This window comes from Notolepis coatsorum, assembly GCF_963971535.1.
Source record: "Notolepis coatsorum genome assembly, chromosome: 16".
Lineage (NCBI taxonomy): Eukaryota > Metazoa > Chordata > Actinopteri > Aulopiformes > Paralepididae > Notolepis > Notolepis coatsorum.
The window spans coordinates 25,239,288-25,266,219 of NC_140180.1; the positions used below are offsets into that span (position 1 = coordinate 25,239,288).

The 26,932-nt window shown below is 43.0% G+C and overlaps 1 protein-coding gene across 1 annotated transcript in view; it reads right to left on the reverse strand.

The window, feature by feature from the left end:
* Positions 1-3,710: 3,710 nt before the first annotated feature.
* The window catches only part of pdgfrb (platelet-derived growth factor receptor, beta polypeptide), a 36,484-nt gene continuing 13,262 nt past the window's right edge, over positions 3,711-26,932 (reverse strand). Inside the window, 16 exon segments of the mRNA XM_084332452.1 lie at positions 3,711-5,602; positions 6,093-6,379; positions 6,997-7,102; positions 9,044-9,143; positions 13,794-13,905; positions 15,115-15,237; positions 15,693-15,805; positions 18,148-18,255; positions 18,258-18,313; positions 19,016-19,175; positions 19,871-19,981; positions 20,371-20,475; positions 21,689-21,821; positions 22,382-22,476; positions 23,273-23,481; positions 26,589-26,712. Coding sequence (XP_084188578.1) covers positions 5,452-5,602; positions 6,093-6,379; positions 6,997-7,102; positions 9,044-9,143; positions 13,794-13,905; positions 15,115-15,237; positions 15,693-15,805; positions 18,148-18,255; positions 18,258-18,313; positions 19,016-19,175; positions 19,871-19,981; positions 20,371-20,475; positions 21,689-21,821; positions 22,382-22,476; positions 23,273-23,481; positions 26,589-26,712 — 2,093 coding nt within the window. The 3' untranslated portion in view covers positions 3,711-5,451.

Consider the following 26,932-nt stretch of genomic DNA (forward strand, 5'->3'; position numbering starts at 1 on the left):
CAGAACTTCACAGGGAGATAACAGAACAATAATAATAAAAGAAATAACAATTTATAAAAACAGAGTACATAATTTTAATTTTAAAGGGGTACTATCTTACAATTGGCCTTTCCCAGTATTCAGTACCGTTTCCCGGCCGTGTGGCTCTATATCAATAAGACTTATGTCTCTAATTCTCATATTGGCGCACTCTTCCAATTCCCCTCACAACCCTCACCCTCACCAAACTGAGTCATCTCAAAACGTGCATATCAGTGATGTCAGAGATTTCCAGCTGCATAACAATGTGGCAATTGTCACCAGGCCACACAGTGGTTGGAGCCCAGCCTCAAAACGGCTTAAGATCCTGAGGTAGAAAAACGCTGCCCCTGAGTACCCGACCAGAAATACAAAACAATTAACCTTTTCGAAAAACAAAAACCTACAGAGTGTTCCATAGACTCACAGGAACCGTGCAAAAGTGCCCAAACAGTGAAGAAATAGCAAAATAGCAAAATAGCTCCCCCCCAATAAAATTCCCCCAGTTAAAGTTAAGAAGGACAAGACAAAAGACAAGACAGACAAGACATTTCCTCCTCCCCCTCCCACGAGACCGCCGGACTCCTCCGAACAAGCACCTCAACCCCGCTCAGCCGCACACGGCGGTCCTGACCTTCTCAGCTGTTGCAAACCACAGGTCAATACCAGCCTGCCCCACCCCAATCACCCACGCCGTGGATATCTCAAGATAAATCACATCCAACAGTGTTAGGGACCAGTTAATCATTGTGAGCTTGTCAGGCTCCTTCCATCTCAATGCTATTAGCTTATCATCATAATATTATTAAAATCATTAGGACAAGGGTTCCCTTGATAAAGATGCACGAAAAGGCTGTATAATATGACACCTGTAGCTCAACTGCAAAAACTGCTTAACATTAGTTAATTTTGTATCCATATCCCATGTGTAAACTTTCATTCAGATAGGATGAAAGGATTTGTTTTTCTGTTCAACTGGCGAACCTCCAATTAAAAAGACACAACTTACTTACTTACGCCTTTTACACCGTTTGGGGCATAGGCTGCCAACAAGGGTTCTCCAAGCATCCCGATCCTGAGCCAACCTCTCCAGCTGCCCCCAGGTGTGTCCCATCTTCTTGGCATCATCTTCCAAGTCTCAGCGCCAGGTGTTTCGTGGTCGGCCTCTCTTTCTTTTTCCTTGGGGGTTCCACCTGAGAGATTGTCTTGTGATGCTCAGGGATGGTTTATGGAGTGTATGGCCAATCCATCTCCAACGCCGTTGGAGAATCTCTTTCTCTGCTGGCTGTTGTTGTGTTTGTTGACACAGGTCTTGCTGATGGTGTTAGGCCAGCGAATCTGGAGGATTTGGCGCAGACAGGTGTTTAAGAAAACTTGTAGTTTATTGGTTGTGGTGACAGTGGTCCTCCAGGTCTCAGCGCCATAGAGTAGGACTGACTTAACGTTGGAGTTAAAGATCCTGATGGTTGTGATGGAAAGGTATCTTGAGCTCCAGATGTTTTTTAGTTGGAGAAAGGCTCCTCTGGCCTTGCCAATCTTGGCTCTCACATCAGCATCTGTTCCACCTTGCTTGTTAACCATGCTGCCCAGGTAGGTGAAGTTGTCTACCTCTTCCAACGCTTCTCCTTCCAGAATGATGGGTGATGTGTTGTCAGTATTGATTTTCATGACCTTGCTCTTCCCTCTGTGGATGTTAAGCCCAAGCCGAGTAGAGTTGTTCGCGATGGTCTTTTCCTGAATCTGCTGCTGGGTGTGTGAGAGAAGGGCCAGGTCATCTGCAAAGTCGAGGTCTTCTAACTGCGTCCATAATGTCCATTGTATGCCATTTCGTTTCTCTGCCATGGATTGTTTCATGACCCAGTCTATTGCCAGCAGGAGCAGAAATGGTGACAACAACAAACAGCCCTGTCTCACTCCAGTTTTTACCTGTGGGTAAACCGCCATGAATCACCCTGCAGGTCATCCCCTCATAGGAGATCCTGATGATGTTTCTGTACTTCTCTGGCACTCCGTAGTATCTGAGTAGCTTCCATAGGGTCTCTCTATTCACGCTGTCGAAAGCCTTTTGGTAGTCAATGAAATTAATTAATAGGGGTGAATTCCACTCTAATGACTGCTCCAGTATTATCCACAGTGTTGCAATCTGGTCTGTGCAGGATCTGTTTTTGCGGAAGCCCGCCTGGTGGTCTCGTAGCTGTGGGTCGACGGCGTCCTTCATCCTGTCATCCTGTCCAGTTGTGACGTACGTACTGATTGCCTGAGGAGTGGCACCTGCGGGCAGTCAGCCTCGGTAGACAAGTGGTTATAGCCTGGCCGGTGACACATCCGGGTGCCTCACTAAGTCATTGCCACTGACCAGAGTGGAGTGTGGAGGTTGCCGCTATTTGCCACTATTGTGTGGACGCTTTATTGTGTACTCTTTTGTGTCTATTTCCACTGTGTGTGGATTAGAGTATCGTGTGGGTTAGAGTACTGTGTGGACTAGAGTATTGTGTGAGATTGTATATATTGTGTTGGCTCCCCCTTATGCCATTTACCACTGTGTGTGGGCAAATATATATAGAGTGAGTATATTGTGCTGGCCCCTGTGCCTGTTACCACTGTGTGTGGATTGATACTCCATTTGCCACTGTTCCATTTGAGTGGAACTAATTTAGATACTGTGTTGGCCTTATTGCCGATACTTGTGTTTATTATTATTGTGTTTACCCTGTTTATGCTCCTCTACCTTTTCCCCTGATTGTGTTGCTGTGGGTTTCATTCCCCATTACAAATAAATATCATTTTACTTTTGTAAAACGTTTTCTTTATTACCTGCCGGGACCTGTGCTTAAAGCACACACTGGACGGGCTGGCTTCACAACAGCCCGCTCCAGTTATAATTAGTTTGGTCGTCAGACCTTTGATTGTGACAATAATCCTGTTGAATACTTTTCCTGAGATGGAGAGTAGTGTGATCCCTCTATAGTTTGTACATTGGCTCATATCTCCTTTCTTTCGTATTTTGATGAGGTAGCCCTCCTTCCATTCTGATGGGATGTGTTCTTCTTCCCATATCTTCTTGAAGAGAGGATGGAGCATCTCTTCTATCGTCTCTATATCGGCCTTCAGTGCTTCTGCCGGAATACCGTCGGGTCCTGCAGTCTTGCCGTCCCTCAGCTTCTTGATGGCTTTGCGGATCTCTTCCTTTGTTGACACGCTGCAGTCTATCAGCAGATCCCTGTCAGCTTGCTGGATGTCTGGTGGGTCCTGTGGTGCTGGTCTGTTTAGCAGTTCCTCGAAATGTTCTACCCACATGTTCTTTTGTTTTTCCTCGCCGATGATTGGCTGTCCATCTTTGTCCTTAACTGGTCTTTCTGGTTTACTAAACTTTCCTGACAGCTTCTTGGTGGTGTTATATAAGTCTTTCACATTTCTATGTCTATCTGCTTCTTCAGCCTCTGCTGCAAGACTTTCTATATAGTCCTTCTTGTCTGCCTTGATGCTTTTCTTAACCCTTTTTGTGGCTTCTGTGTACTGGTTTTGTGCTTTTACTTTTTCGGCTCTTGTGCGACTGTCGATTAGTACCTTATTCCCTTTCCTCTATCTTCCTCAATGACTCTGCTGATATCCACTCCTTATGGTTGTGTTTCTTCAGACACAAAGTCATCAACAATGTTTGAATAATAAACTTTTATTCTCACATTTGCGACATTACAAAATATCTGAATATAAAAATACATGTGTAAACATATGGAGAAGCTTTGGTACCGTAGCTAGTGTTCTACATTACTAAACTGTTTAACATACAGTACAGCACAGGAAAGCACAACATTTTGTTTTAATGGTAGTGTATGTAATGAAAGGAGAACGTGAGTGACTTATTATGCAATGCAATGCGAGTGACGACAAATAACACAAATACGTACATGTAAGTAATGGGCTTATAGATTTAAGTACTGTACAGTAGCCCTTCATAACACTTCCTCTGTCATTAACAATACCTGATAGATGAAACAGAAAATAATTCACACACAAACAGTGTAAAGAAACAATACCATCTTGTATAAGGCAGTGATACGCTGATATTATTTCTAATTGGAAGTGTCAATCGTATAATTGTCATGTACCTAAATTAACACTTCTTTATAAATCTCAATTCTAGTATTCTATCTCTCGTACAATGTACCTTTGATCTCCTTCTTGTGAATATCAATGTTTTCCTACACATAATAAAGTGCAAAACTGGTACAGAATTATCTGAAATATGCTACACAAAACGTTCTTAAAAAAGAAAGAAAAATAAATTCAAAATTGACCATAGCTGCACATTTCATTTTACGGTATGCTCACAAAATCATAGTCTATAGGTAATTCCATTGTCTGTGTGCTCTCCTTCAAAAACCAGAATCGGAATTGCTTTTACCTACAGTTTAACTATGATGCATAATGTAACTCAAAAGAGAGCAAAATCTCAGGTTAAACAGTGCATCTAGAATCTTTCTACATTGACATATCCTAACACTAATTGTAGACAGAAATATACAGTAGAGTGAATATATTTGCCTGAAAAGAAACAAAGAGAAGAAAAGTATTCAATCACCCGTATCAGAAAACAGGACTGTGGGGCGTACTCTGTCTAACAAAACAAAAACAAACACACAGGATAGAAAGAAAGTAGTGATGGTCAATGGTATTTATAGAAAGTCCTGATGAATGAATGAATGAATGAAAACTTTATTTAACAGATTGCAGAATGGGTACAATACAGTACGGCTCAATACATACAATTGTTAAGGGGATGCAGACCTGAGAAAGACGTTTGTCTTGTTTCCATCAGGGTCCCCCATTTTCAATTCATATAGACATATATGACATACATGACATACAGATAGTCAGTACTGCTACATCTATACATTTATGACATACCAGATTTGCAAATACAGTACTGTTTGTGATACAGAAGGAGTCAAGAAAAGGGAGTATATACATTTGACGTAGAAACTGTACATTGGAGGTTGGGTGGGGGGGGGTTGGGTACATTGGGATATTGACAACCATACTGGGTAATTTACATTGGAGGTGGTTGGGGGGGGGGGGGGTATTATTGTGATAATACAATATAGTGGGCTAGCAGACTGATCATCAAAACTGAAATGCCTGCTTCAGCTAGTCGACAACATGTGGAGATAGTACCATATTCACATAAGGGTTACGGGGGCTATGGTTATCCCAAAATAAACAATGCTCTTTCCAATGTCAACTTGGAGCGATATCATGGTCATGATTTCTAATAATTCTAGAACCAAAAAAAAAAAAAACAAGAGCAAAACCATACGAGTGCGTAGTGAAGAAAATTGCTACATTCTCTATTTTAGTCATGTTCCCCGTTCAGGATTGTAAAAAGCCATTCCCAGAAATAGTATCTATTTTCCCCAAAGTTTCTTTCTAAGGCTACAGGAAGCTGTCTTCTATGTCGGGGGTCCCAGAGGAGCCCGGCAGCAGGGCGTCTCTCTCGCTGGCCTCCTCTAGTGTGTCCTCCTCCGGGAGGGTCTCGGCCGTGTCCTGGGACGTCGAGTCAGTCTCCTCCTCCAGAGCCAGAGAGCTGGGGAAGAAAACGAGTGAAACGTCACATAATACCATTTGCCTCCATGTTCCTCGTGAATCGGGTTTCGATGATTATAAGACCTAATGTACTGTATGAGATGGTCCCCGAAACGTCCACTATAACAACTGAGCATAGCACAGCACTGCAGGGAGGCCACTGTTATCGTCTCTGTCTCTCACTAGGGGGCGCTGTAGTCTTTTGAAACCTCTAGGATCTAAACTAAGGATGTGTATGCCAACTTGGCCTCTGCTACAGCCTCAGAGCATTAAATACACCCTGTACTGTAAACACGACCCTCGTGTCTGCTGATGTGGCCTTCACGGTAGCATAATACAGCTATTGTATCAATTCAACATCTGGCTGAGTGGGTGTGGAGGTGAAAAAAGGAAAAAGAAACTTGTTAAGCAAATATGCCTAATCTTTCAGATGTGTTTGGCACATCTGCAGTGTGTCGTGGCTCAGGCGGGACGACGGGGCAGCTACATACCTGGTGGGGCTCTCTGTGTCCGTGAACACGTCCTCAGGCTTGGGGTCTGGGATGGGAATTATGTACTCGTTGTACGAGGCCGTGACTTCCTCGCCGTCCGCCTCCTGCCTCACGTCCCCGTGGACGGGATCGGGGTTGTAGGGGTCTGTGGGGATGGAGGAGCTGGTGGGCGGGGAGGGGGCAAAGCCCGGGGCGAGGATGGGGAAGGGAGAGGACAGCCTGGGCTTGGTGCGTGCCACGGCCGGGTGCTCGCTCTTCAGGAAGCTTTCGTTGACCTGGGTGTATCGCTGTTGCCGGGAGAGAATAGGTTGTCAAGTTTTGTTTTTATTTTCTCACATATAAAGTATATGTACATTACAGTGAACTGCTTGGTTCTGTATGAGCCCCTGAGAATGTGCTTCATACAGTAAAAGAGGAATAAAGTCCCAACACTATACAAATAATATACAAATGAAAGTACAATGAAGTAAAAATGCAGACAATGAGGTACAGAAATGCAAACTTTAAAAAAAAATGTATGCAAGATGTAGAAATTAGGTATGGATGTAGTGCAAATATCTTTGTAATAAATAGATAAAATATGGTGTAGTGTTAAAAGTGTTTAAAGTGTCTGAAGTGAGTGTTAAGGTGAGTGTTAGTTTAAAGTGTGTGTGTGCATGAGGATGTGTGTGCAATGAAAGTAGATGGATGGGTTAATGTTACATAGAAGATAGGAGCCTAGAGGCCCTATTGTCAATATAGCCTATCAATAAAAGCAAAGCTTTCGTTGAAAGTGAGAGAAGTCCAGCGGCTTAAACACAGACGTACGGTCATATACTGTAGTTAGTTACACAAACATACACTGCTTAGGTCTGTTGCTAGGGCGCCAGGCAGGCAGTGGCGGTGATGTGTATAAATAGTTTACCTTTTTATAGTTGTCTGTTAGCATGTTCCCCATGCTGTGGACCAGAAAGGAGAACTCTGGTCTCTTCTCATACTTCTCGTCCCAACACTTCTTCATGATGTCATAACTGTGTGACATACAGTAAAAGACAGAGCATTATTTCCCTCATTTTACTTTATTAATTATTTCACGTGATCTACAAGAGACACACTTGAGAAACACTGTTGCTGCTGATAAAACCGTATTGCACATTGCATTTTACACACTGCAAAACATTTACACATTGCTCATTGCACATCACACAACATACTACTATCTTTGGAACTGTACATAGCCATTTTGTTATTTACATTTTATATAGTATAATATCTACATCCTGTTGTCTGCACTGCACACCTTTTAGAACTGTATCATCTTTATTTTAGTCATATTCTATCTTATTTTATTCTTATTCTATGCTAATTCTATTGTATTTATATTATTGGAAGCTGCTATGGTCGAGGAACGACAACGAATTTAATTTCACTCTTTCTTTGCTGTAAGGTACTGAAATACGTGACAATAAAGGAATCTGAATCTGAAAACGTGAAAAGACAGTTGAAACCTGAGACAAGGAATCATATACTGACGATACCGTCATCTATGTGTCTGCTAAAACAGCTAGCATGGCAGCTGAGCACCTGACCCAGGTGTTACATAACATCTCTGATGTCTCATTTGACCTTGAATGTCAAGAAAACTGTCTCTATGTGTATCTCCATACGCAAAAGGTCTATAAATGATTTGTTTGAGGTGCAAATTAAAAATTAAATAATTGCCGAAGTGAATGAAAATTTGATAAACAGGTACATTATGTATGTAAGAAGGTCAAGCCTAATTTAAACTGTTTTAGTTTTTTTAGAAGGGATCTGTCAACTAAAGCTGCTCAAACTTTATATGCATGCTATGATTCTTTCCCACTTGTCTTATTGTATCACATCATGGTCACAAACCTCACAAACCATTCTAAAACCCATAACTATAATATACAAACAGGCTATAAAAATCATGGACCATAAACCAATGCGATGGCATCACTGCAGTGTTTTGAGTAAGCACAATCTTTTCACGTTTGACAATTTTGTAATTTTCTGTAATATTAGACTAGTTTTTTTTTTTTAAATGTTTGCACAATCATGTATCACCATTATTTTCTGGACTGGTGGTTAGACGTTGGAGCTCTAGTAGAGCAAACACACGAGCTTCCAATAATGGTGACTGTACTGTTCCCATGTGCAAGAGTTTGTTTGGACAGTCTGCCTTCTCTGTTAATGGGGCAAACTTATGGAACTCTCTGCCTACTGGCTTAAAACTGGAGTCCAATGCCAACGTCTTCAGCAGAGGACTCAAGGTATGGCTGAAATCAAAGCAGCAGTGCTCACATATGTAGATGCAGACTGGTTTTGTTGTTTTGATCATGGACTCTTGCTCTGGAAAATATTTGTTCTGATTTGTGATTTTAATTCTGTATTTTACTGTAAATTGTATTATATCTTTTAGAAAAGCTTCAATGGACTAGTGTTGAAAACTAGCACTTGTGCTATAAACACGCAAAGCCAAGCATCTGGTCTGTCCACTGTGGCTGGTCCAATGTAGCTGTGGTGTCCATTTTAAATAAACATTTTCATTCATTCATACATCTGTTTTAGGTTTTGAGATGAGTGATGTTTTCAAATCTCAGTAGCGCAAGCTTGTTAAAGGAGAGGTTGTCCAGTTTTTAAGAATGCTGGCTGTTCAAAAACCTCATGTAATAATGATAATAATAAACTTTATTTGTATAGCACCTTTGATACAATAATTGCAGCCCAAAGTGCTTCACAGCAGTGATAGACATAGGCATAAAATCTGCATATCATTTGCATAATTATAGAGTCATAAAGAATGAGTAGAGAATTGATATTAAAACCTCCCGTGTTTAATTTTTATTTATAGATTTCTGTCATTAAAATCTATAAGTGATCTAAAGATCTTTGTAGGCATGCAGGTAGTAATACGCAGTGATGCCATTAGCCTCAGTGGTAACACTTACACGTCTTCTGAAGCGTGAGCAGGTTTGGTCATACGGTAGCCTCTCTTCAACGCACTGTAGAATAGCTCGTTCATCGGTAGGTCAGGGTAGGGCGTTCCTCCTGTGGAAAGAATTAAAACATTTAGAAATGTTAAGTCATTCCCCTTTCAAATAACAAATAACAATAAATCAAGGCTTAACCGGGCTGGGAATCGTAAAAGCAGTCATGAGACTACTGGCAGTTCTCAGTTGTTTTCCAACCAACAGTTAAGTCTCTCATGAACTATAAAGGAAAGAAGAAAGTTACATATATATTCATTATATTTGTTCATTATAATCAGAATTATAGATGGATAATTTTTTTGTATTCGTCAAATGTCGTCAAATGTCTGATCGTATGTCTGACTCTTGGGTCGCTTTCACATAATTATAGTTTGGACTCGGTGCATTGGGGGGGGGGGGGGGGGGTGAAGTTGCAACATTGTTGCATTCTTCATTTGGTTCAGTTTACTTTCACACTGCAATTTGTCAAGTGCACCAAACTTTCTGAACAATGTCACGTGATCGAAAAGGGAGGCCGCTCGTCTATTGGATATATAGAATCCCAAAAACTAGGCTTCGGGGACACGTGTATATTTTCCCCAACGGAGTTTCACTTCCTCGTTCGGTTTGCGCAATCTGATTGGCCACTGACGTTTTTTCAGCACCAATCGCGTTACTCCTAACAATCGCGCCAGCAGGCTGTTACCCTAACCATAACCTTAACCAACTACCCCTAACCCTAACCCTAACCTTAACCCTAACCTTAACCAACTTCGAAAGAGAGCGACTTCGAAAGAGTCGCCAAGCTTAACCAGTTTGTTAGGAGTAACGCGATTGGTGCTGAGAGAAACGTCAGTGGCCAATCAGATCGCGCAAACCGAACACGGAAGTGAAACTCCGTTGGGGAAAATATACAGGCTTCGGGGACAGGACAGCTCTACAGCGCACATACACAGACATGTACCACATTATTCTGTGAAGCAGCCCAGCGCACACACAACACCACATTATTCTGCAAAGCAGCCCAGCCCAGCGCACACACATACACACCACATTATTCTGTGAAGCAGCCCAGCCCAGCGCACACACATACACACCACATTATTCTGTGAAGCAGCCCAGCCCAACGCACACACATACACCACATTATTCTGCGAAGCAGCCCAGCGCAAACACATACACACACACACCACATTATTCTACGAAGCAGCCCAGCCCAGCCCAGCGCACACACATACACACACCACATTATTCCCCGGAACAGCCCAGCGCACACACATTATTCTCATATATTGCTGAAATGCTGACGCAGTTTTTTAACTTTGATGTGACATTGGTCGATTGTTCGATTGAAGCTCATTGCCATCATTCTCTCGCTAAACAACTTGTACACCTTGTTGTTTTTGTGAGTGGCCACAACAGCAGCTGTTTAATTAGCTCGTCTGACCATATTTCCACGCGTGCTTGTTTTGCAGTGCGCGCCGCTGTGTTTGTTTTGTTTCCTTCTACTCAAGATGCACAGTTTATCGGGTCACTTCCTATTGGTCTTGCGTTTTGTCCGATGAGCATTCACACCACAAAAGTACGCACCAGGGTTCACTTGGAAGCTAACCGAGACCTACGTTTTCAGGCGGACCAGAGTTCGCTTTTTTGGTCCGCACCAGAGTTTGAATGAGCTTTCACACTACCCCAAACCAAGCGGACGATCAGAGGAAACAAACTCTGGTGCGTTTAAAGCGGACCAAACAGCTCTGGTGTGAATGTGACCATACCAGTGGCGGCCGGTGACACGTGAAGTAGGAGGGGTGCAATACCGCATTTTCCATGACGGTGGCGCCATTTCTCCATGTAAACGACAGAGAACATTGTGTCACACTGTGTGATGTGCAGGAGAGGTTTTTACAAGGCTTAAGCAGGTATGCAGTGGTGGGCATACGCGGTCAAACGACGTTTAGGCTACGTCACTGAGGCAGAAGTGCGCGCATCCTATTATTATGCAAAGTCTAGGTGATAAGTGCCGGCTGGGGTGCTTATACGGCGCGACGACACAAAAATTACTCGTCGCGCCGTATACCCCGTCCGGCACTTATCACCTAGACTGTGTGTGTGTGTGCGTGTGTGTGCGTGTGTGTGGAGTGTTGGGCGTGTGTTATGTGACAAAAGACCACCCGTCTCGTCCCCAGCTCCGCCTCATGAAAGAGGAGAGAGACATGTATGCGCGCGCGCGTGGGCGGGAGCGCGCATGCATGTGGCGTTTGGCCTTGGCCCATATTACGACTGCACCACTGGGCTTAAGTAAGGGTTAAATACACTGGTGTGGGACTCTCATATGTAATATGCAATATGTATATGCTCTTAAATGCTAAAATGTGTACAGGGCGAATTAAAGAAATTCGTTTTTTGTTTTATCTGATATGTGCTTCAAATCGGTAATTCATGTCTGAATCCACACTGGGTCTGATCCTCTCGTTTGAAAAAGAAGGCAGGGAAAGCAAAATAAAACATTGCTTTCGCTACAATGCTCCTCGAAACGGCAAGTCTTTTCTGTTTGACGACTGGTCAAATTTGATTGATTGAAACTTTTATTAACAGATTGTAGAATGGGTAGAATACAGTAAGGCTCAACACAATTGTTAAGGGGATGCAGACCAGAGAAATACTTTTGTCTTGTTTACACCAGGGTCCCCCATTTTCAATTCATAATGAATTGTATAGGTGCAACTAGCACTGTGCAATCCATTCTTTGTGGATCTAGCCCTGAGTGTGTGACTGCTTGCTTTGTTTGAGCGCAAGAAAGCCGTGCCCGAGACATCATATTTGATGACCCTGATAGGCTAAATGTATTTTCTTGATCCATTTACATTGGTCCCTTGCGAGCAGTGACGCCGAGTCAGTGAGCGTTTAGTCTAGCGGTCAAGTTTGGAGGTAGATTTCTATGAGAGAGTGACGTAAATCACAAATGAGGGGGGAGAATAGCACGCACAAAACAATGATTTATATTTGATATATTAACGTTATTGTGCATTTTAACCACAAACATACTTAAAATGAGTAATTATTATTTATTTTAAACATGTTTAGTTTCTTTTTAGGGGTCCATAACTTTTTAGGGGTCCATAATCTAAAATAAAAAAACACAATTTCTTTTCTCTCCACCAGGGGGGGGGGGGCGTCCGAGCGCCCTCTATAGACCAGCCGCCACTGGACCATACGTATATCATGCCAGTTAGGGTACCTTATGTATACTGCACCTGTGTATACTGTTTACTTTACTTACTTACTTATATCTTATCAAATACAAAGAATGTAAACATGCTGGTTGGTGACAAATGCTGTAGGGGTGATTCACAACTCACACATTTTCCAGTAAGACAGTAATTCCATACTTGTTAATACTTTGTACATCAGTAGTCTACAAACTTGTATACATTACTTTATTCACCTAAATAAATTGTATTTCTTAAAAAGAAAATAATTTCAACAATTCATTTGTTCAAGCAAGTAGAGTTTTAATTGAGCTAAGAACCCCACATAATCATAATAATGTTCTGAGAAGCCCAGGGTTGATTGAAAGTCAGATTGATGCGACCGCTCAGTATCTGTATTTATGACGTATTGTGGCAGAGCACTCACTTTCTCTAATGTTTTATTTTCCAGCATTGTATATCATCACCATACAGCCTATACGCTAAAAGGTATAGCTGTGCTTTTTGGAACCCTAGCCCTATTTCCTGCTGACTGACGATGTTCCTCTTACTAGCTCTGGCTAATTAGCCACAAACCAACGCAAAGTCAATGAAGTCAAGCTCCTGCCTGTTCAAGCTGACTGAAGCTCACTTGAGATCTACTTTGCGTGCACTGTGTGGAATTACACTTCAATGAGCTTCAGACGGAAGCTCGACCACATTGACTTAGTTTGTGATTAACTAGTAACGTAACAACATCATTGGTAAGTAGAAAATAGGGCTATCGTTAAAAAACTAAAAAACATTCAGAACTATCTTTAATACACACATTCTCAAAAGGAGGGCTTGACAACAACGTTTAAAAACGATCAAAAGGAGGGCTTCAACCCCCCCCCCCCTATGAAAATTAGTCATGCAAATTCCACACACTTATGCATCAGGCCCTTCGCACGACAAATATTACTGTATCCATGGTTACACCTTTGCCAAGTCAAAATGGCCGGCGTGAAAAGGGCCTGGCGTGGTACTGTATAGAGAGGAGCTCTATACATGTAAATAATCATGTGTGTCCCACTAACGAAGTGGTTCCAGAGTAACTCACTGAACTCCAGTTACCATTTTCTGGTCATTTAGACCTGAACAGTATTTTCTTCACTGTCAAACTGCCACTTGTTAATTTGTCCTTCCTTCCTTCCTTCCTTCCTTCCTTCCTTCCTTCCTTCCTTCCTTCCTTCCTTCCTTCCTTCCTTCCTTCCTTCCTTCCTTCCTTCCTTCCTTCCTTCCTTCCTTCCTTCCTTCCTTCCTTCCTTCCTTCCTCCTTCCTTCCTTCCTTCCTTCCTTCCTTCCTTCCTTCCTTCCTTCCTTCCTTCCTTCCTTCCTTCCTTCCTTCCTTCCTTCCTTCCTTCCTTCCTTCCTTCCTTCCTTCCTTCCTTCCTTCCTTCCTTCCTTCCTTGTGTGTGTAGGTTGTGTGTGCGTGTGTGCGTGCGTGCGTGCGTGCGCGCGTGTGTGTGTGTGTGTGTGTGTGTGTGTGTGTGTGCACTGACCCAGGGTGAAGATCTCCCAGAGGAGAATACCATAGGACCAGACGTCACTCAGGGTGGTATAAAGGTTATGGAAGATACTCTCTGGTGCCATCCACTTCAGAGGTAAGAAGGTCTGAGAGGAGGAGGAGAAACGCAGATAAACTCAACATGTGATTATGAAACACAGGGCGTTTTGGCCTCATTTCCTTGTCTTCAAAAATCAATGATCACAAAAGTGATCTACTTTAGGTTAGGGTGGGTCTGGGTCATGAGGTTAAAGTTCAGTTAAAGGTAAAGGTTCATGAACAACTTTTTACGTGACAACTTTTTATGCTGATTGGCAAAAAGAGACAGTGTTTTGAGAGGTGAGAGGGTTTCCAGTTGTCAAATGGGTCAGGTGTGTGTAACTTTCGCTAGTAATATGGTCCCTCTGTGGCTGCGAGAGGTAACAAGGAGGAAACTAGCAAACAAAATGTTTTAATGGACCATACCAGTGTTACTACTTGTCACTGTCCATTGTCAACATCGGCCACATAGTTTACATAAGTCTCAACCTTTTTTCCACAAATTGCTTTATTTTTATTTTATTTACGTTTTGTCCATATTCAATAAACGTTACAGAATGTACCCAGAAATGTGTGTAAACGTCCCTGTATCGTTACAAGTCCTCTTCAAGCTAGAATTCTAGTTTGAAATGCAGAACTTGTAAAGAACTATTTTTCCAAGCCTTAAAATCGCCTCAACGGCTCCCTTGGCTCTGTTGTGATTGGCAGCTCTGAGGGCAGAACCAAAGTATAATGGAGGTGAACGATTGACTGAAAGGTACACCTTTGCATCGTTCAAGGTTGTGGGTCGATTTTCACAAGCTTCGCAGTTTGAACTCAGACCATAGGACTTGGTAAGCGGAGGTGATTTGATATCAATGTGCAAATTTGAATGGCTTGTATTAGAGTAATACAGTGAATTTAGATCAAACAAACTTCAAAAGGGTGATTTGCCTATACCTAGCAACATTCAAGTCTCGTAGAGTGTTTTTACATGAGATATAGTCGAGTATACACTGTAACATGTGCTGAAGATAGGGGCTAATCTTTGCTAATGACGAGAAGTCAAAATTGATGGGAGATAACTGTTGTACACAGGTTTTTTTATGCTCAAGAAACTCCCGCCAGACATTAATCCTGACCAAGAGGCATCGTACTGTATGGACAATTCCACTTCTTTTGAGTTTCACACATGGCTTTGCTTTGAATTATTAAATGAATATCTTCACTGAAACTACATGATCTAAATATGCCCCCCCCCCCTATTAATAAATCGTTTTCTTGAGACTGCCACTTACACTGCCTTTAGAGATGTAATTGGTGTCGTGCATGATGTCTCTGGCGAGACCAAAGTCACAGATCTTCACCAACTTTCCCTCACAGATCAACACGTTCCTGGCTGCCAGGTCGCGATGGACGCACTGGAGTGGAAAGAAATCAAATAAACATTTAAATAGTGCACATTTTAAATGTAAAGATGTAGAGACCAAAGTCAAATGAGATAACCAGTTTGTTAAAGGAACACGCCAACGTCATGGGAAGCGAGCTTCTCCAGAGTCAGAAAGGAAGATAGATACCAAAATGTGCAACATCCGGCTGCAAGCTAGCCTAGCTAAGCACAAATGTAATTAAGTGGATACGGACCAGCTGTTGGCCAAAAACACATCTCCCGGAGTTTTAAGGTAGGCTAGTGGTCCGTATCAGCTTCCATTAATTTGTGCTAAGCTAAGCTAGCTTGTAGTCAGATAGCTTTCTACTGAACGCACAGAGAGGAAATTAGTATCTATCCTCTTATTTGACTCTGGAGAAGATGGTAAGTGCATTTCCCATAATGGTGGCGTGTTCCTTTAAGAGAATACAAATTTTAATAGCTTACATTCTTGGAGGCCAGGAATTCCATGCCCTTTGCCACCTGGTAGCTAAAGCCCAGCATGTCATCGTAGCTGAGAATGGCAGAGTCACTGATGGCCATGGTTGAGTCCTCTCCGCCTAAACAGACAAAGTAGGCATATAAAGAAAACAATAGGTAGGCCTGATAAAGAAACAGGAGGTGTCCCTGTGAGAAATAACTAGGTCTTGATTGATTGATTGACATTTTTTATTAACAGATTGCAGAATGGGTACAGTACAGTACAGTTCAATACACACAATTGTTAAGGGGATGCAGACCAGAGAAAGACTTTCGTCTTGTTTAGATCAGGGTCCCCCATTTTCAATTCATAATGACATTTATGACATACACAACATATACAGATATAAGAATCTAATCTAATCATCTAATCTAATCTAATCATGACATTTATGACATACATGACATACAGTACTGTTACATTTGTGACATACAAGATATGCAAATATACAGTACTGTTAAACAGATCCTAACAGTAAATATATACATACGAGGGGGAGGAAACTGTACATTAGGAGGGGGTGGGTGGGTGGGAGGGTGTTCAGACATTTACAGAGATCCTAACAGAAAATATATATACATACGAGTGGGAGGAGAGACTGTACTTTCGGAGGCGGTGGGTGGGGGGAGGGGGGTGCAAGGTGCAAGCATAGGGAGCGGGGGTTTGGACATTTACGGGGGCCAGTTTTGAATTGCAGCCTCCCGTAGGTGCTCTTTGAGAGCGGTTTTGAAGGTGGGTAGGGATTCACATTTTTTTACGGCTGTGGGTAGGGCGTTCCACATTGATGTGGAAACGTGTTTAGTCCCTTGTTTGAGCCGAATCTGGGTTGAACATGATTTGTGGAACTCCCTCTGGTGTTGTGGTCGTGGTATTCACTGACCTTTGGGAAGTATTTCGACATGTACCTTAGTGGTGTAGTGTATCTTGTAGACCAGGCCCATTGCAAGTTGCTGTACTCTGTCGTCTACTCTAAGCCATCCTATAGGTTGTCAAAATGGGCAGGGGTGAGGTGGGTTCTAGGAGTAAGGTCAAGCAGTAGTCTGACCAGTTTGTTTTGTGATGTTTGTAATCTTGTTTTTAGTGCCTTTGACTCGCTTTGGTACCATGAGGTGCAAGCATAGTCGTAGTACCCTTGAATGAGTGCTCCTAATAGAGATTTGAATGTGTTCATCTGGGAAGCTGTCTATATAGCTACGTACAGTAGGATTGAAATGGTGTAAATTGCGCCACTGTGTAGCACCCAACGTTGGGCTATGTAGGCTCAATGGCTGCCATACACTGGCACCAGGCACACATCACACTACACAATGGCTAGGTGGCCTTGATGTCAGAGACCTGATAGTGAATTTGGCCAGGAATGTCGGGGGAACCCCCTACTCTTTGCGATAGACACCCTAACGACTAAATTCAGTCAGTTTAACGTCTCATCTGAAGGACGGCACTCGCAGCTGTAACAGGGGCATTGTTACTGCCAAGTCCAGAGGACAGAGTGCTCCCTGCTGGACAACAACACCACTTTCGGACAACAACCTTGACCAGACCGGGGCTCGAACCGGTGATCTTCCGATGAGTCCGGAGCTCCATGCTGCCAGACGTTGTCATATTTGTCTCCCTTGTACTGTACTGTCAAGTAAGATAATCCAAACAGTAAATGATTTGCGCAATTCAAACAGGAAACCAGTAATAGGTTCAACCGTTTCAAATTCACTCATCAAAACAGGGTATTTAGAAAAGACTGCTTATTCACACTTCTTACCAAACGGCCTGAGACCCCCCCCCATGTTCTCCATGTGTCTTAGAGGAAACACAGTGTTTAGACCTACTGTATAGTTTAGAGTTAGATTCTGTTCATTATTTTAATGGCCCGACCTTGGCAATTCATCATAAGGTGATCATAAGGTAATTGGGGGCCAGCTATTCTCGGTCCTCACTCCACAATGGTGGAACAAACTTCCCACCACAGTCATGGCAGCCGAAACCTGCCACTTTTACGCCGTCGACTAAAAACACACTTCTTCAATCAATATCTGAAATGATGGGGGGGGGGGGGGGGGGGGGGGGGGATTATTAACCTTTGTACTGTTTTTCTTTTACTATTATGCACTCTGCTACTAAGGAATCTACCTTGCCTATATTACTACCTACTATGCTAATGTGTGTGTCTATACTACTACTATGCACTCAAGACTGTAGCACTCAGGTTCGACACTGATTGACGAACCAATGTTACTTACCCTTAGCTGCCAGGGTTGTACCCTTCCTGCTGACTTGTTGTACAGAACTTGTAAGCCGCGTTGGAAACAAGCGTCAGCTAAATGACTAGATCTAAATGTAAAATGTAAATGTAATCATACAATATACACACACACACACACACACACACACACACACACACACACACACACACACACACACACACACCGTGTTCCTGATAGAGGTCCTGGCTGTAGGGCGACTCATATGGTGACGGCTGGATGTCTGCATATTTGATGGCATCTTTCTGCTCCTGCATGGGTACGTAGACCGAGGCTCGTCCCTGTTCATGTCCATGTAGCCTCCGTCACACTCACTGCCAAAAGACACGTAGCTGGGGGACAGAGACAGGGACGGAGTTCAACATGAATAAGACACACTGGCGGAGGGGAGAACAGGGACAGAGTTCAACATATACATAAGACACATTAGCTGGGGGGGGGGGGAGAGAACAGTGACAGAGTTCAACATACATAAGACACATTAGCTGGGGGGGGGGGGAGAACAGGAACAGAGTTCAACATACATAAGACACATTAGCTGGGGGGAGGGAGAACAGGGACAGAGTTCAACATACATAAGACACATTCGTTGGGGGGAGGGAGAACAGGGACAGAGTTCAACATACATAGGACACATTGGGGGGGGGGGGGGGGGGGGGGGGTCAGGGGGGGAGTTCAACATGAATGTGTGTGTTCATCAACCAATCCAGATCCTTTTATAGATTCCTTTGTATACCCCTAACCATATCTAATGTTATTTGAAAGGGGATGTTTATGGCTAATGGTTCATCTCTGTGGGATAACAAAACGTGACAAGAGGATGGATTTCAGTGTAGGGTTCATAAGAACACGATGGGCCACAGCCCCAAAGTTCTCAAGGAATGTTATCCAGCACCTGGGAGACAACTTGATTTCCTACAATACGATTTATGCCATTTTGGAAGGTTTCTATGATGACACTGGCCCATGCTTCTAGAGAGTCAGGACATCCTTGGTACAAAACAGTCGACTGCAGGGCCTAACTGAACTCTCACCCTTTCCTCTGGCTGAGCGGAGTGCTCCCTCCAGAGATGCGACAGCCCGAGTCCTCCTGGTTCTTCTCGGCGTTCTGCTGCAGGAAGGTGTGCTTGTTCCGGTGCAGGTAGTCCACCAGGTCGCCGTAGCGACAGTACTCCGTCACCAGGTACAGAGGGCCTGATTGGTGGTGCAGGGGGAGTTCAGGGAAAAAACAACCACACAAAAACACAAAAAGTAAAACACACAGATAAACACAATTGTGAACGCACTTACTCTTCACTTTAGGGATTACGGTACATTTTAAGCAATTTCGCTTATTTATTTATTTAATTTAAAGGGTTTTAGCTTCTTCTTGTGACAGGCCTATTGTGTATTACCAAATATAATTTAATAAAAGAAGATTATGCATACAAGGCTGCAGCGATGGGATGATAATGGAACAGTTCCTGTCTCCTACAGTGCATCTTTACATACTTTTACACAGGGGTTATTATTAACACTCACAGGACAAATTCTCTAACAAACATTATTTGGCGCTTGATCTACAGGTCAGAATTATTTTTATTTGTGTCAAAATTGTATAGGATACCTTCGACTTGTAAGATACAGTCCAACATGTACCACGTTTTCTATGGTAAAGCCAAAATCTCCATATTGATTTATAATCTCTATATTGCTCTAGTCCCCAGTGGGGGGGGGGGGGGGGGGGGGGGCAGTAAACAGCCAATGCCGCACCTTGTGTAGCTCATGTGACGCGTTACAGGAAGTGAGAAGGACTTGGATAGTCTCCCTTTGAAATATCTCTGATATTACTGCACTCTTGCACCCCTGCGTTGATAGTGATGTGAGTGTCAGTGTGGGGTGGGGCTCACCTAGTTTGGTGCAGGCCCCCAGCAGATTGACAATGTTGAGGTGAGGACCTAGATGACTCATGATCTTCAGCTCCGACATCAGAGCCTGGGTTTCACTCCTTCTAGCTGTGGCTGTGTGTAGAGAGAGAGAGAGAGAGAGAGATGAGAGAGAGAGAGAGAGAGAGAGAGAGAGAGAGAGAGAGAGAGAGAGAGAGAGAGAGAGAGAGAGAGAGAGAGAGAGAGAGAGAGAAGGGTAGCTATGAGAACAGGGGAGCAAAACATAAACTCAACTACGGTGGCAACACCAAGGTGCATTGGTGCCTTGCCAAATGGCACAATGACACATTGGCAGAGACCAAAACCAGGCTGGCAACCAAGCTAAAACACATCAGGGTGCTGGGCGCATTCTGTGCCTCTATACCACAGGAATATTTAACTTGCGTCACAATTTTTTGACAGCCATGCAGGGGTCGCTGCTACACTTTGGACAATGAATTCTAAAGCATGTGACATCTTCTTACATTTGAGCATTTTCACTGCCACTTTTGTGCTGGACTGGGAGTCTCCGAGACCGTATGCGGTTGCCTCGACCACCCTGCCGAACGCTCCTGATCCCAGAGTGCGACCTGGAACACCAGAATCCAATAGAAAGGAGTTAGAACGGAGTAGACACTTTTTGTTGTACACATGTAGACTTTATGACACTTCTACAATTCTATACATTATAAACACAATATTACTGCAAGTCTGCAACCTGAAACGATGTGAAACAATGCATCTGTCAGTTGATTTAAGAAATAAAAACTTTAGATTGAAATCAACACCATGTGACTGAATTAATAAATGGCACAACATTACATAAATGACACATCATTCAAATTTATGGAAGACATAATATTATTATTATTATTATTATTATTATTATCATTATTATTATTATTATATTCTATCTATTCATTCTGATATTTGGTCAAAATCTAGTCATTCATATAATGCAAATCAAATACAAATCAGGTAGGCACTTTACAGGAGTTAGATTTTTTTAAATGTTTATGTAAGTGGGTGAAATGCAAATGAAAAAGGGGTACATTACTTTTGCCATAATATGAGATGTGAAAACTTTAAAACCACTCTGAACACATGCAGATGCCATGCTATAATTGACCACTATCTCAAGCCCTCTCCTATTCATCCTCCGGTTACAACTGTTGCGTTCTTTGTCCGACGGATGTTTTATAATGTAAGTAACAGGTACAGTGAAACACAGATATACATGCATCTCACAATGGAATCACAATGTGGCAGGCTACCATGTCAAAATGTTAATATAAGGGTTTCATTCTAAAAAGCATTATATATCCACTTTGGAATGGGGAGGGGTCCCTGAAATTCACCAATCAATATTTAAAAAGCACAGATGATTCCAACCAAAAACAAATAATAATTATATATAAAAGCAAAGATATAAGAGCCTAGTATTCTGTAAAAGGTTATAGCTTACTTTCTTACAAGAAATCAAGTGTAGATGTTGAAATTATGGATATCTTGTGTTGTAATGAGACTATACTCATACCATGTTTTGCAACAAATATGTACAACAACACAGAGTTTCACACCTAACATTCACACCTTTAGTCTGTTTTGCACATCAGCACAAAGTACAGCCTAATCTATCATCACCATCCCACCTCAGAACAGAAGGAAGGAAGAAAAACATGTCAAGCATATTTGCAAGAGGAACATTGTCAACAAGCAATTGATTGGAGGATCAAGAAAAGATGGCAGGGTTTGAGATGGGTCAATTATGACCCTAACGACCCCCATTCCTAGATGCCTCACCCAGCACGAGGCTGTCTCTGGGCATCTCCCAGGCCAGGTCATAGGGCAGGTGGATGGGGTCCACGTAGATGTACTCATGGCCGTCCAGACTCACTGACTCGATCACCTTCCATCTGATCTCATACCGTGGTTTCTTAGGAAACACAATGGGGAAAGAAACAGACACCTGTTAAATACTGATGTGTTTGACTTGCGACGACCACAGAGGAAAGGAGTTTTGTGCTAAATGTTGAATCAGAAACCAAAGAGCCCTTTATTCACCAAATACAATGAACGTCCAGGAATCTGCCGTGGTGACAAGTGTGTGCCAGAGACAAATCAACAAGTAGTTTCACACCTTTACGAAAAAGCGTCATGGTAGCTTGATGGTCATTTCACTTTTACCCTGGTACTGGCCATTATATAAATGATTGACCATGCATGGTACTGCCATGCTAAAAGTTATTTATCACCATGGTACCACTTTCATGCTTAAATAATACCATGATATAATGATACAGAGGGTAATATCATGGTATTTACATCATTGTTCGGTCACTACCATCATCGTAGTGACTTAGTGACTTTAGGGGATCAATAAAGGAATATCTTATCTTATCATTGTAAGGGCGTGCACAGGGACTATACTGTATCATGCTCCGTGAATTTAGTACTGCCGTATCTAATATAAGTACGTGTGTATGTAAGTCTTACCTTCCTCCATACAGCGATGAGGATGATGATGGAGATGATGATAATGACCATTAGTGCGAGAACAGCAGCCAACACTGCCACCTGGGAGAAGAGAGCTGAAACAGAGACGAGCAGACAGAGCCTTAATTCATATATTAGGAACACAGCATTTAACCTTTCCTATAGCGTCCACAGAACGTACAGTATATTGCACCGCTGACAGTCACAGTGGACATTTATAGAACATTTAGTCTAGAGTTCTAACGTAAAAACCACAGGTTATAAACATAGGTATGGTACCGTGTCAGACAGCATAAACTGAAATTCTGGACAGTGATTGCTGCCAAAGACATATATAAACTGTATATACAGTACAGGCAGTAAGGCCCCTGTAGACGCCTACTGTTCATGGACACCAGTTTGACATTTAATAATATATACTTTAAATGAATACCTTAGTTAAAGGTGCTATATATCAAATGTTATGTAGACTAAACTTTATGTAGACTTTTTTAGACAATACATCCACAGAGCTTTTAGAAAGATGCAGAATAAAAGCATTGCTTTTAACTATTAATTTATCATTTAAAACATTTTGGCGGGTGCAAAATTAATGTTATTTACATGTTTCCCCACGTGGAATACACCTGATTGGATTAATGTGCTGCTAGTTGAGACATACTGACATGCTGGTGCTCTAGTGGGACATCTAGTGGCACAATGTTATCTATCTACCTTTAACATGAACAGCATTAGTAAATGATTACTGAGGCATTAGTTATCTGTTAATGCATGTTTATTACTGTATTAACTCATATAGTAATTAATAAGTACCCTTATTGTAAAGCATTACCAATATGTATAACTGTAGCTATATACAGTACAGGTGGTGAGACCTCTTTAGACACCTACTGTTGGACACCAGTTTGACATCTCGTTGGTCAAGCCCCCTCTGGTTCCTGGTCATACAGCGGACTGTGACGTGCTGGGGCTTGTGGAAGGTCACCTGGCTGCGGACCTGGCTCATTTTCCGGCTCTCGTTATAGCTGACGTTAGTCTGGATGCTCAGGGTCTCTGGGTCCGGTATCAGGGGCTGCCACACTGTGCTCCGGTTGCTACACCTGAGGCAGGCGACGAAGACAGGTGCTTAGCGATCGATCATCACTGTGTAGTGTTACAGGTTTTCATAGAACATTAATAATAATAATTAATAATAATTCATTACATTTGGGCGGCCAGGTGGCGCAGCGGACTAATCGTCTGCCCACCACCACAGAGACAGTGGGATCGAATCCAGCTGTGGTGCTTCCAAGTTGGCCGACCGTCCATACTAGCACAATTGGTAGTGTTAGAGGGTGGGAAACCCGGCGAGGGTGGGTCCTGTTCGTTGTAAACAGCAACTCCTACAGTTCGGTCGGGGCGCCTGCACAGCAAGGGAAGGATCTAAGAGAGGTAGTGTGACCTTCCACACGTTACACTCTCCCAGTGAGAGTCTACGCTGCCAGGTGAAAAGAAGCAGTGGGCTGGGTACACATGTGTTGGAGGAAGCATGTGATAGTCTCCGCCCTCCAGGACCGACGGTAAGGGGTAAAGTGCGCAACGACCAGGAAGGGGATTGGGAATTGGCATAACGAGTACGACTAACATTGGGATGGGAGAAAAAAATAATTCATTACATTTATATAGCACTTTTCTAGACACTCAAAGTGCTCCCCACAATGTAGGGTGGAAATTGCCTCCTTCACCACCACTGGTAGCACCCAACCTTGGGCTACGCAGGCTCAATGGCTGCCATACACTGGCACCAGGCACACATCACACCACACAATGGCTGACCGGCTCAGGAGACAGGGAATGATATCAGCCAATTAAGGGCAATTCATGTCAACTTGAGACACAATTAAAGATGAATGCCACCCATTTGAAGAATTATACATGTCGTTTCTGTACCCCAGGACTTGCCCTGAGAACGGATTGTGTTTCACTTAAGAAGTTGAAAGTAAGTGATGCTAGTAGCTAGTGGTTCAGGGGCTGATTCCAGGCAACCTCAGGACAGTTCAGTCAATATTTGTTTGCAGATATTGTATCAACTGTCCTGGGGGCACAGGAATAACACGTGTATCCTTAAAATGGATGGCATTTCCCTTCCACCGATAATATATTCAAATTACGTAGCTCCTCTCATTTGCAGGTGCAAATCACGAGGTGCTTCACACCAGTGGCGGCCGGCCGATAGTGGGCGCTAGAGCGCCGCCCTCCCTTGTTAAAAGAAGAAGAAGAAGACATATTTTTTTTATTTTATTTTGGGCCCTAGAAATAAAATAAACATGTTTAAAATTAATAATATTTACTCATTTTAAGTATGTTTGTGTTTCCAATGCACAATATAACGTTAATATATCAAATATAAATAATTGTTTTCATTAACAGGAAGTGACTGTCTGATAGAGAATCATACCGCGTCTATACTTTCCGTAGCCGCATTTCTCTCGGGCTAGACGCAATAGCGCTTACAGTGGGCGTGCACTGGTTTCATCGCTGTATCCGTCGCAGCCAATCAGTGCGTAACGCGCTGTGCGTTGAAATATGATGTATTATGATGGAAGCCGGGCGCGTTTTCAAGCGGTCTATATCATCTAAGCAAGCAGCGTCTATACTTTCCGTAGTCGCATTTCTCGGAGACGCTCTCTGATTGGCCGACGTCAGTTTCTACACTGTAGCCACTCTTCGAAGTTGGTTAAGGTTAGAGTTTGTCTTAGAGCGTGACGGCAAGTTCTTTCGACGGTTAAGCTTAGGCACTCTTTCAAAGTTGGTTAAGGTTAGAGTTTGTCTTAGAGCAGGGCGATAGAACGCCAGGTAGTTTGCAGGCTGTTCGACGCGGAAATGTGCAAAGACAGTAAGACACAGCTCATCACAGTATTGTTGTGTTGTGCTAACAATAAGCTATCTGGACAGTGGATATACATCAACAGTCTGGGACTGTGGGACAGTGGACATATACACTTTATCAAGCCCTCCTGGACCACATTTCAACTAAACAGTGAGTTAATGCGGTCTCTCTCTCTCTCTCTCTCTCTCTCTCTCTCTCTCTCTCTCTCTCTCTCTCTCTCTCTCTCTCTCTCAACACAGCGTGTTATTGTTGTTGTTCATTTCGTAGCGGGTGATGCATAATGGATGAATGAATGAATGGTAACTTGTTTAAAATGACAATATATATATATATGTGTTCATTATTGCATTGATCATACGTGTACTAGTGTAGTATGAATTAACTCGAGTCTCGACTTAACGTTGGTAACGTTATGTCGAGTCAGCTGTCCGCTTGCCCCCCCCCCCCCCTTCACCCACCCAAATGTAGTTCACACCGGCCGCCACTGCTTCACACTAAAGAAAACTAAAAAAAATTATATAAAATACAAAATAATTTTTTAAATAAACAATTTAAGGCTAAAAGGAAGGCTTGCCGGTAGAAAGGGGATTTCTGTTCTGAATGCACAGATGGAGGGGGCCAGGAAGGGAATTCCAGAGGTGAGGGACAAAAGAGACAAATGCTCGATCCCTCATGGTCCAGAGGTACCTGGGGGGGGACATGGAGCAGTGGGATTGACACATAAAGAGAGCGTGGGGGCTTGTGGATAGTGATGAGGGCACTGAGGTAGGAGGGGCCATGACCTTTATGTGAAGAGGAGGACTGTCGAAATGTAGCCTGTGGTGGGACAGGAAGCCAATGGAGATGAGTGAGTATGGTAGTGATGTGAGCAGACCTCAGAACCTGACCAGAACGCAGGCAGCACTGTTCTGCATGAGCTGGAAACGGCTGATGCACCAAGTATCTCGGTATCACCAAACCAAAGCAAACTTGTTATATTGTTTACACTGCCTATTTTTATTCTATTTAAATGTTTACTTATCCACTGTACTATAATTCTATGACCTGTATCATGTCTTCTACTACCTGTACCTCCCCTCCCCCAGCTGCTACTATGCCTGAATTTCCCCAAGGGGATCAATAAAGGAATATCTTATCTAACAGTGTGTGTGTGTGTGTGTGTGTGTGTGTGTGTGTGTGTGTGTGTGTGTGTGTGTGTGTGTGTGTGTGTGTGTGTGTGTGGTGTGTGTGTGTGTGTGTGTGTGTGTGTGTGGTCACCCCCTAGTGTTGGACGTGTGACAGATCACCAGCGGCACGCTGAACACTAGCGGTGATGGATGGATACGGGACATGACTCACTTCAGCATGCTGTCACAGCTGTACCACTGTATGGTTGGGGAGGGGACTCCTTCGGCTACGCAGGTCACCAAGTGTCTCTTCCCAGGGAGGTGGTGGTCTGTCAGGTCTTTAATCTGAGAGGGGGCTGCACGGCAGGGCGTACAGCGGTCATTAATCATTATGGATGCGGGTAAACAGTGGGCTTGTGGTGAAAAAGCATGAAAAAGAAAAAGTCTCTCCTTGACGTGCACATTTCTACGAAACATCATTATGTGATTTTCAACTAGTCTATGTTTTGAAGTGAAAATAAAGGTGGTGAGAAAAAAAATTAAAATAAAAAGTGGACCCGGAAGTTAATTGGGGAG